Raw genomic sequence first — 11448 nt, 5'->3', positions numbered from 1 at the left:
TGCTGAGGGTGCTGATCCCCTCCAGACCCTGTCCCTGGAGGTTCCATATGTACGCAGGGCCCCCAGGCCCCGGAAGCCAATGTCCCTCACAACTGTTCCTGTCCAGAGTCCAGCCTTGGGAATTCTTCAGGAACCAGTTGTGGCCAGGCTTTAGGACTGGGTCTCCAGCCAAGGCTGGGGTTGTCCTGGAGAGCTGAGCTCTTACTTCCTTCCACTGGCATGGCCAGTATTCTTCTGCCCAGTAACTGGGCTAAGCAAGGCAGCAAGGGCACCGTCAGCTGGAGAGCCACCTCGCTTCATCTTGAGGTTAGCTCTTAGGGCGGCATCCTGACCAGAGCCCCCCTCAGGAGAGGCCAAGGGATCTGCAAGGAAAGCAGGAGGGTGGGCTGGACAAAGAGCTTCTGGGACACTCAGAGGCTTCCAGACCCTGGCTGACCCTGTGGTTGCATTGGCAGGGCAAAATAGCTGGGGGCTTTTGGGTCCTCACACACTCATACATTCACCCATTAATGCATGGTTCCACCCATCCATCCATGCATCCATCCCCCCATCCATGCATCCATCCATCCATCCACCCATCCATCCATGCATCCACCCATCCATGCATCCATGCATCCATCCATGCATCCATCTATGCATCCACCCATCCATCCATCCATGCATCCATGCATCCACCCATCCATCCATCCATCCACCCATCCATCCATGCATCCACCCATGCATCCACCCATGTATCCATCCATGCATGCATCCATCCATCCATCCATCCATCCACCCATCCATGCATCCATTCATCCATGCATCCACCCATCCATCCACCCATCCATGCACCCACCCATCCATGCATCCATCCATCCATCCACCCATCCATGCATCCACCCATCCATGCATCCACCCATCCATGCATTCTTCATTAAATGTTGACCCAGAGAAAAGTTTCAGTGTCATTAGATAAAAGACTCCACAGAGCACTGTGGGGACAGAGAGGAGCCCTCAAGAAGGGCGCACAAGAGCTCTTTGAAGCAGGCTCAGAGTATGCGTTAGGTTCACCAGCAGAGGGACCAGCCTGGGCAAAGGCAGGGAGGTGGGAAGGAGCCTGGGATGTTTAAGTGGTAGCTGGTGTCACTGGCTATAGTGCTATACTCAGGGAAGGCTGAGGTGAGGGTGGGGTACGGTGTTGACTGGTGATCCTAGATGTCATCTGTGGGCAGCAGGTAGCCACTGGGGAGGGTCTTTATGCAAGGAGAGACATGATCAGACAGGGGTTTGTTTGGTGAAGACCATCTGGCAGGGGTCACTGAGACAGAGAGAGCAGAATTCTCCAGGGGCAGTGGAGAAGGGGGAGGCAGAAGGCAGGGGGTTCCCAGTTCGGTGGCCAGGCTGTGCCCACTGGTCCCCAGTCCCTCACACTCACCATGGATCCCAATCATGTGCTCCAGGATGAGCACCCTCTCCGCCAGGATCTTCAGGGCCTCCCGCAGCTGCTGTACCCCCTCGCCCTGGCAGTGGGAGACGGGCTGGGTCAGAGGCAGCTTCAGTGATGGACTGGGATCATCCTGCCACCCAGTACCTGCTGTTAACTGTCACTGTGTCACCATCGTCACTACAAGCACATCTCCTATGGGCAGGGCCCAGTAAGGTCTGGGTCAAGTGCTGCTAACAGACAAGCAGCCTGCAGTGCGGGGACAATACCAATGTGCCTGCAAGTGGCCAAACTGGGCTTCAAGCTCAGACCTGTTAGCTTTGAGCCGGGTTTTCTCTTCAATCATAGCCACTTGCCAGCTCCGCCTGCATGCCCTTCTTCCCAGAAGGCACTTTAATGGGGGCAGAGCATGGCGCACAAGGTCCTGCAGGTGGCGGTGTTTCATTTGTTTCCTCCTGGCACCTGGTCATGCCAGGCTGACGACACTCATCTTGGCTAGGAAGGCAGGGTGCTGATGGCTACATTTGGGGGACCCAGTTTACACCGTGACAGAGAAGACCTCGTGCAGTGAGACCCAGCTGACACAGGGTGCTGATGTATTGAGAAGACAGATGCCAAGACCACTTTGAAAAGAAAATGGTGAAGACACAAGATGACTGTAGCAGCCCAGGGGCCAGGCATCAGCACCCAAACCGGTGCTTTTGGTTGGCATGACATGCCAGACCTATCAGTCTAGATTAAATTAGCCACTCCTCAGAAACCCTACATCGTCGGAACCGACCGACGGCACGTAACAGCAACAATAAATATTTTACTATGGATCAACTTCTGAATGCCTGAAGAAGACGGTGGTACTTATAAATGTGACCTTGTTTGGAAATAGGGTCTTTGAAGATGTTATCTGTCAACATGAGGTCACAATGGAGTAGGTGGTGGTGTGCCGTGGAGTTGGTTCCGACTCACTGTGACCCTGTCAGGAGAAATGAAGCCAGGAGGAATGGGGCCAGGAAGGTTCCCAAGGCTGTAAATCTTTAGGAGATCAGAAAGCCTCATCTTTCTCCCACTGGTAGTTTCGAACTGCTGACCTTGAGGTTAGCAGCCCTACACATAACAACTATGCTACCAGCGCTTCTTTTACACTGGAGTAGGGAGGGTCCTAATCCCATCTGAGTGGTGTCCTTATGAAAGGGAAGATGGCAGCAGACTGGGATGCTGGAAGTCACCCAGGAAGGAGACAAGGAACAAACTCATCCTCACAATCAATACAGCCGACACTCTGATCTCAAACTCGCAGCTCCCAGAACTATGAGGCAATGATTGTCTATGCTTACAATCCACCCAGCACGTGGGGCTTTGTTACATCTGCCCTAGAACACACATGCACACACTAAATGGCTCCTTGGGACATTACCTCAGTGGTCTTCTCTCCTTCCTCCCCCTTCACACCAGGTTCTCCCTAGGAAGCAAAATCATGGGTCAACGCCCCCTGCAGAGTTAGGATGCATCTCTATCCTCTTTAGTGTCTCAGCAGGGCCTGGGAACCAGACACTGGGGGTCCAGGCTGGGGTGGGCTCTTGGCCTGGACTTGCAGCCATGACCTGGGGAGGTGCCTTTAAGTACTTCGCTTTCTGTACTTAGTTTCCTGAGGCTGGGGGTGTCCAGGCTTGGAACTCGAAAGCTTACATCTTGGATCTTTGAGGAAGAGGCTCACAGCTTCTTACGGTACCTTTCCTGTCTCTAATCTGGAGGTGGTAATATCAGGTGTAATGATGTAGGGTACGCATTGGACTGTTAACCACAAGGTCGGTGGTTCAAACCCGCCAGTCGTTCCTCAGAAACCCTATACAGGGTAGGTATGAGCCAGAACTGACTCGATGACACTTAAAACAACAAGTATCAGAGCACTGGTGGTGCAATGGTTAAGCACTTGGTTGCTAACTGAAAGGTCGACACTTTTATCCCACCAGCAACTCCGAGAGCAAAGGTCTGTCCATCCGCTGCCCTGGAGAGCTGTTGTAGCTAAGTGTTGTCTGGCCGGTTCTGACTCATAGCCACCTGTGCGGGGTTTCCAAGGCAGCAAATCTTGGCAGGAGCAGAGCGCTTCATCTGGTAGATTCGAACTACCTACCTTCTAGTTTGCAGTCTACTGCTTATCATGCCGAGTCACCAAGCTCCTCCCCTAAAGATTACAGCCTAGGAAACTGTAGGGGGCATTTCTGCTCTGTCCTTTAGGATTGCAATGAGTCGGAATCAACTTCACAGCACCTCACAATGCCATCTCTGTGACTCGCTCTACTGTGTGACCTGGAGCAAGTCACTTCGCTCTCTGTACTTCATTTCCTCTAAAATGGGGGTAATAATATTACCTCCCTCCTAGAGTTATTTGGAAGACTAAGTAAATCAACGTTGACAAGAATCGAACTTGGTGCCCCTCAAAGGCAGCTTTGGAACTGACTTGGTGGGTGCTGTAAAACTTTGGTGGCGTCCCTCAAAGGCAGCTTTGGAACAGTGTTGGTGGGTGCTGTAAAACTTCTCGATGGAGTATCCCTATGGTGGCTAGCACACAGTTCCCTCTGCCCCTTCCCTATGCCCACTGCCCAGGGCAGCAGTTGAAAGCAAAGTCTTGCTTCTAAGAAGGGCAATCAGAGGCCAGCATGTCTAAGCTTCCTATTTCCGGGAGGTTCAGAGAAGGGAAGGCAATTCTAGGTCACACAGAGAATGATATGGTTGATTCAGGGGCTCGGGCAGTGGTGGAGGACCCAGGACACAGGTAAGCAAAGAGGCTTTGATTCTGTAGGAATGGGCTGTAGGGGTAGGAGACAGGCACATGCCACCCAACCCTAGAAGCCAAATCTTTGATGTGAAATGATTCACTGTAGAGTCCAAGTAAGCCTGTGCTTACCTTGATTATTAGATAATTTGTTCCAGGGTCATACACGACACTGACTCGGCTTTGGGTCCCATAGGACAGACCCAGGGTCCAGGGGTCACACAGAACACGGACCCAGAGGTCTGGGGTTACACAGGACACTGACCCAGGGGCCTAGGGTCACACAGGACACTGGCCCAGAGGTCTGGGGTCACACAAGACATTGACCCAGGGGCCCGGGGTCACACAGAACATTGAACCAGGGGCCCAGGGTCACACAGGACATTGACCCAGGGGCCCAGGGTCACACAGGACACTGACGCAGGGGCCCAGGGTCACACATGGAGTTGCCCCAGGGGCCCGGGGTCACACAGGACACTGACCCAGGGGCCCAGGGTCACACATGGAGTTGCCCAGGGGCCTGGGGTCACACGGGACACTGACCCAGGGGCCCAGGGTCACATAGGACACTGACCCAGGGACCCAAGATCACACATGGAGTTGCCCTAGGGGCTCAGTCTCTCTAGAGGAGATGACAGGACTCATCCTAGCCTTCTGTCCCCTTTAACGCCCCTAAATGAAAGCTAAGTCAGACCTTTCCTATACACCCCCAGTGAGGAGCCCCTCTTCCTAGGTCATCCCTTTTCAGTATGGGCAGTTTGGTCTCTACTCTGGCTGCCCCTTCCCCTTCCTCCATCCCATCTTGACTAGGGTAGGTAAGGTCAGGCTGCCCAGGGCGGGCTCCCACCCAGTGTCCTGGGCCCTCTCTCGCCAGAGCCCACTGTCCCACAGAAGGAGTGGCCCTGGCGCCGAGGCCCATCTGCACAGACCCACACTTACAGATGGCCCTGCCATGTCCCGCTCTCCAGTCAGGACCTGCAGAAAATCAGAGAAAGCTGCTCAGGCCCTGCCCACCCTTGCCCAGCTCCTTGGCTCCCTCCTCACAGAACTTTGGGGCTAAAAGACAGGATGTGAGGAGGACGGTGTGGAGGAAACCCAGAGTAGGGGGTGGGAGCTCCACTGGTTGGTGTATGATCTTGGGCTCAGGTGAGCCCTTGGTCTTTTCATCTGCGAATTGGGGAAACATGGAGTTCAACTATTACAGGGTGAAGAAGAGCAAAGCATACATTCCCCAGCGATGGGAGGAGGACCCTGAGAGAATGAGCCATGTTAATGACGGTCGTAATGGTCCCTTAGAGGGTGCTGGTGCCCACCCTAGATAGCACCTAGAGCTCCAGAACCGAGTGTCCCAGTGCTTCTAACTTCTCCACTCTACTCACCAAGAGGCACTCCACCTGTGCAAAGTGGAATGCTTGGTTCTCCCTCAATTCTGACCCCATGGGCTTTCCTTCTCAGGAAATGGCTCCAGGATCCCCCGAGGAGTCTGGCACCTGGGAGTTAAGCTTGTGCTTCCCTTTTCCATTGGCTAGAGCTGTCAACTCCACTTCCAAATGATGCCCATTCACCTGCCCATTTCTACTACTAAGTCATCGTCTCATCTCCCTCGCCTTCCTCATGAGCTCCCCCTGGTCTTCCCCCTCCCACGTCTTTCATTCTCCCAGAACAATCAGAGGGACCTCCCTCCATGAAACTCAGTGAGCTCCTGCCCATGACGACAAAAAAAATCCACACTTTGACCCCTCTCCTCCCACTCCTCAACCTCATCTTAGCTCCTGCCTCAGGACCTTTGCACCTGCTTTTCCCTCTATCTAGAATGCTTTCAGGCCAAGGGAAAGGTCTCATCTGCTCCTGGACAGGTAAGCTGTGGGTCTAGGTCCACAGCCTCCAGGCTCCTGAGACCAGTCACAGGCTGGGAGAAGGCCAGGAGGTGGGAGAAACAGAAGGTCAGTGACTGAGGTGAAAGGAAGGGCCAAGAGAAGGCAGTGGCAGAGGTTCCGGTGGGGTGGGGTGAGGGACACAGCGAGGCCAGAGGACGTGGCAGGACAGGACAGTTATCTGGCCTCTTCGTTGCTGGCTCCCCACTTCTCAGCTCTTTCCTCCCCGCAGGCTGGACATGTGTGGCCCCCACAAAAGCTAGGGCAGGAGGGAAAGGAGGGTGAGAGCTGGGGGCAGCTGTTGAGTCTACAACTGACAGGGAAGGTCAGGGGCCAGAGCCAGTCCTCCTGCCCAGTAGCCTCAACTGAACTGAAGTCCACCCTGTGCTCTGGGTCCAGGCACGTCCACCATGAGAGACCCTGACCTTCCTCTCTGCACCAAGTCCCTAGTCCCATGTCTAGGTCTGTGACTGATTCTCCAGGCACCCCACTCGGCAGTGAATATTGATGAACAAACTTGTGGGACCTCACAGGTGGGCACCTCTCTTTCTGCCTCTCTGCGCCTCTCTGCTCTGCTCTGCCGCGCTATCTGCTGTGGATGTCAGCCCCCACCTCTCAGGCCTCTCCAGGACTGTCTGACATTCCACCTCCCGTCATAGTCCCACTCTTTGGGTCTCCGTTAACTCATCCATGAAATGGGAATGACGCTAACCACTCCCTCAGTCGGGCACACGTAGAGTAGGCCGTAAGGGGAGGCTGCTGCTGATAAGAAACCCAAAATCTGACCACAGGGGCTGGGGGCCAGTAGCTGCTTCCTCTCTGAGACAACCACAGTGGTGAGGGGTCTGGCTTCACCCTTTCTGAGGAGACAATGCCCCCATCTTTCCTGGCCCCCACCTCTCCTGGCCTTATCCCTCCTGGTCAGAAATAAGAAAGTCCTCACCTGGGATCCGGGAGCACCTGGGGGTCCTGGAGGCCCATGTGGTCCGGGGGGCCCTGTCGGGATAGTCACAGATGGTCATCTAGGGCTGGAGATGCCCACTTACCCCCATCGTCTTGGGAGACAGACCCCTACCCATCCCTCTGCTCCAGGATTTGCTCCACAGAGAGCAGGAGGGGTACACTGTCCCCAGGCCACATCTCTACCCCCTGACTCTCCACTTGAGCCACCCCCTGGACATTCCTCCTGTGACCACACCTGGGAGACTAAGGATGGTGTCAGCCTGGACTCTTTCCTCCCACCCGAACAAGCCACGTCTATCTCCCCAGGTCTGTTCCTCATCAGAGCCTGAGACCTGACCCCTCAAAGGCCACCCACCTTGCCTGGGCCAGGACAGCAGCTTTCTGACCATCACTTCCATGTGGCCGGCCACACAAAGTGAGCCATGCAAATCTAGCCAGGTCCCTCTCAGGACCCTTGAGGCCGTCAGCCTGTGTCCCCCCACCCCTCACTGCACTGGCCACCTTACCCAACAAGCCCTGTCCAGCTAGTTTTACACTGAGTATCACTTCCTCCAGGAAGATTCTGGCATCCCTTACCACCAGCCCCTGTGAGTCTGAATGTCTGTCTCCCCCACATTTGGGGGTGTCAGAGGGGTAGTAGACTGGTTCTGAGTGGAAGAGGTTTCTGTCCCCAGTGGCCCCTGCACCTCCTGAGCCAGAACCCCCCGTGTGAGGCCCCTGTACCCTCAGGAAAGGGGACAGCAGGGCTAGGATTTGGCTCAATCCGGTAAAAAAAAAAACAAACCCAAGAGCTCTGAGGCCACAGCAAATTTCTAGAAGTTCCCAGATGGCTCTTGCTCATTCCTCACTTGCTTTGAGTCTGTACAAATTCACCTGGCCCCAGCAGGACACTTGCCCATGTTGCTTCACTGACCAGGCCCCCATTTCTCCTGGAATTGACTTGTGTAGGGGTTGTTAGACAGTACACGCCACAAAGACAGGGATCCTTGCCTTGAGACCAAAGTCTCTAGGAAGCTAGAGACCAAAGTCTCTAGGAAGCTGGAGCCCTGCCCAGCACACAGGCCTCGGTACATCTCTCCAATCCGCCACAGAAGTGAATGCCAGGGAAGGAGTCAGGCATGTTGCCAGCTGGCTCCTGGCCCCTGTGGCTCACTCATTCATTGGTAGCACACCATCAGGTGTGACATCCACACAGCTGGGTGGGCATTCAACCAGTCACACTCTCTTCCTCCTCCCCCACTGAGGCTCCCAGGAGACAAGGGCCACATCAGGAAGCCTCGGTCTTGCTGGCTGGGGCCTCCTTGCCTGTCATTGGACCTCCTGGTTCCCAGGGGCCCCTGTGCTGACCCTGTGCCTCTTCCTTGGCCTGGGCCCCATGTGCCCCAGTACTTTCCTACTCTGGCTCACTGGGGTCACTTTATGTGGACACTGGGCCCAAGAACCACAGCCAGGGGCTCCCATCTTCCTCAAGGCCCCTGAGGGCCTAGAATGCTGACCTCTTCCTTACCTGGTGGCCCGGGGGGCCCCCGGGGCCCCGGGATGCCCGCCAACACCGTGTCCACAACGGTTGAGGCCAGCTGGGAGTCTCCCCCTGTGGGCAGAGGAGAGTGACCTGCCTCAGGACCACCATGGGCGGGCCCCTTTGAGTCTTCAGCCAGCAGACACTCGCCCCCACGGCTCAGGAGAGCACACTCAGCCCATCAGAGGACAGATGCCAGGCCCACTGAACATGGACAGCTGGACACCCTCCCTGGGGCTCACCCCACAGGCCCATCCTGACGCCCCTCCCTGCCCACCTCTAGCTGCAGGGCCTTAGGCTGTCTCCATCATGATGAGTGACCACACTGCCCAGGGTCAGGGATCTCTCCCGGCCTGGGACCCTCATGTGATTTCCTTCTGTCCCCTCCTCAGAGCCTAGAGTCAAGGCCCAGAAAATGTCTGCCCCACCCACAGAAACCCACCCCTGGACCACTCCGGATCCTGGACCAGCACACTCCCAGACTCTCCCCTTTCCCTGGTTCAGGTTCCTGGAACCCCCATTCCTAGAACCCCTACCCTCATCCTAGGACCACCCCTGGCCCACAAGAATGTGAGGTTGAGGGTCCCATCTGAGGAGGTCTTGAGTCCCCTCCCTGTCATGTGGGCTGGAGCCCTCAGATGGCTTCTGGTGGTCCAGGGAGGGGGACACTGACCATGAGACAAGGGTCATTTGTGCTCTCCCTCCACAGCAGTGGTGAGAACTGCCCACTGCACAGCTGAGGACCAGAGTCCACACACAGAGAATTAACTTCCTCCAGAAAACTCACGAGAGTAGGACCCGCCCCAAGGTCCCCTACTCCGATGGCCAAGTGTACTCATTTCGGCAGCCCCGAGACTCCACCCACTCAAATGAGACCCTCCTGGTGGAGGCATCGGCTCAGGGCTACATCTTTAACTCCCAGGGGAATTCTATCAGGAATGGAGAAACTGAGGCTCAGAGAGGGGCCATGGGTTCAGCTCTCAGTCTGGCTGTGCTGTGGGGGAGGGACAGAAGCCCCCAGGGGTCAGGATCTGTGACAACTGAGGAAGGAAGGGTCCCAGGCCTGAGCATTCCCATCAGAGAGCTGACCAGGTCTGCAGAATCGACCCGCCCCACCCAGTGGGCAGAGTGTGGTCAGGGTGAAGTCAGGCCCACTCAAGACCCCACTCCCCAACAGTGAAGAGACTGTGGCCCCTCTGCCTTGCAGCTTCCTGGATCTTCCTGCTGCGTCCAGGCTGGCACCAACCTCTTGGTGCCCGCTGCCACCTCCACAGGGCCCCTCCTGGGCACCGGGGGCCCAGCACGCAGCACGGAGCTTGACTGAAGTCTGTAGGTCTGGATGCCTCTCTTCCTAGGACTTAGTCCACTCCACTACCCTCCTCTTGCCACCTTGTCCCGTTTCCCAGGGCAGCTAACCAAATCAAGGCTGTCACGCTCCTTGCTGGGTGCCACCCTCCACCCCTGTTGTCCCCAGTGCCCCACCCCACAGCCATCCCTGCTGGCCTTCTGGAGGCCCAGCAGGTCCGCGGTGGCTTGTGTTCTGCTGACTACTGTGCCCAGGATGTGTCTGATCCCTAGCAGAGGCAACCAGCTTTGAGGCCAAGAGTCTGCCCCTCAGAAACCTCACTCCCACTTTCTGGGCGGGCTCAGCTTCCTTCTGGGTCCTGCCCACCGACCCCCTCAAGTGCATACTCACCTTCTCTGTCCGTGGGTGGCTGCAGGGAGTACAGAGCGCCTTGGGGGCCGCTGGTGGAGGGGCCCGGGCTGCCTGCTGGGCCAGGTGGCCCGGGAGGCCCAGGGCGCCCCATCTCTCCAGGAAGTCCACGGGGCCCTGGGGGCCCCAAGAACCCTGCAAGTGGGAGTAAATGAGTTTCAACATGGGGCAGGTGGGAGCACAAGCCCTGAAGGTCAGTGGGACCACGGACCAGAATGCAACTGAAATGCCTTCCCTTCCCTGTTCAGTCCAGTAGGAATGTGGGAGTGGGGGGTGGGAAGTGAGAAAGGCCACCTGCCCCACCCACAGAAGCTCTGAAGAGCAGCACCCTTCAGTCTCTCCCAGGGACCTGAGTTTTTGACCAGGGGTCACTTCCTATATGATCCAGGAAGAGCTGAGGAAGGGGACCTGGAAAACCTCCTAGCCCCTGGCCAGCCCCATGCCCACAACGGCACCCATAGCTCCTCAAGGCCCCTCTCTCCTGGGATCCTCTGGAACCCTCCGAGGCCATGAGGTGGGAGATGGGATGTCCCTTTGTGACCCTGGGTGGTGGGAGGATCTCTAACAGAGCGGTTGGATACCAGTGAGATCAGGGGTGTAGGGTTGCTTCACCTGCTAGAGTGGGGGAAAGCCCGGGTGATCTTCCCTTTCCCCCCTGCAGGGATGAAGCCCTGTCCTTACCTGGAGGCCCTGCAGGGCCCTTCTCTCCTGTCTGGCCCCTGTCACCTTTGGAGCCTGGGGGACCTGCAGGCCCTGGTGGTCCCGTCTGTCCCGGGGGCCCTGCCGAGGGAAAGAATGAAGGTCCAACCTGGGCCGAGTTGTTCACCTGGCCACCTGGGCTGTCTGGTTGACCTTCCCAGGAGACTCATCCACTTGGGACCCCACCCAAACTGGCAAAGGCCCCATCAACCCTTTGTATTCGACATCATAGTGTACAAGCTGTTTTTATATTAAATTTCTCTTTTTTTTCCCCCTTTGCAAGGATGTCGAGACTTTACTTTACATACTTTGGACATCTTGTTATGATGGAGAAATCCCCAGAGGAGAACATTAAGCTTGGTAAAATGGAGGGTCAGTGAAGACCCTTGACGAGATTGGTTACCACAGTAACAATAAAAGGGTTCCAACAGTAATGGCTGTGAGGATGATGCAGGTGTGGGCAGCGCTGCATTCTGTCGTGTACGT

At 56.2% G+C, this 11448-nt stretch overlaps 1 protein-coding gene across 1 annotated transcript in view; it reads right to left on the bottom strand.

Moving 5' to 3' along the window:
* Positions 1 to 201: 201 nt before the first annotated feature.
* The window catches only part of COL26A1 (collagen, type XXVI, alpha 1), a 240604-nt gene continuing 229357 nt past the window's right edge, over positions 202 to 11448 (bottom strand). Inside the window, exons 6-13 of the mRNA XM_006859825.1 lie at positions 10945 to 11043; positions 10246 to 10398; positions 8538 to 8621; positions 7011 to 7063; positions 5133 to 5168; positions 2835 to 2879; positions 1415 to 1499; positions 202 to 362 (exon numbers count right to left, since the gene is read on the bottom strand). Of these exons, the coding sequence (XP_006859887.1) occupies positions 202 to 362; positions 1415 to 1499; positions 2835 to 2879; positions 5133 to 5168; positions 7011 to 7063; positions 8538 to 8621; positions 10246 to 10398; positions 10945 to 11043 (716 nt within the window). The remainder of the gene's footprint in view (positions 363 to 1414; positions 1500 to 2834; positions 2880 to 5132; positions 5169 to 7010; positions 7064 to 8537; positions 8622 to 10245; positions 10399 to 10944; positions 11044 to 11448) is intronic.

This window comes from Chrysochloris asiatica, unplaced genomic scaffold (genome assembly GCF_000296735.1).
Source record: "Chrysochloris asiatica unplaced genomic scaffold, ChrAsi1.0 scaffold00034, whole genome shotgun sequence".
Taxonomy (NCBI): domain Eukaryota; kingdom Metazoa; phylum Chordata; class Mammalia; order Afrosoricida; family Chrysochloridae; genus Chrysochloris; species Chrysochloris asiatica.
Note: the sequence above shows the minus strand (reverse complement) of the source record. Positions and strands in the feature narration are given on the sequence as shown.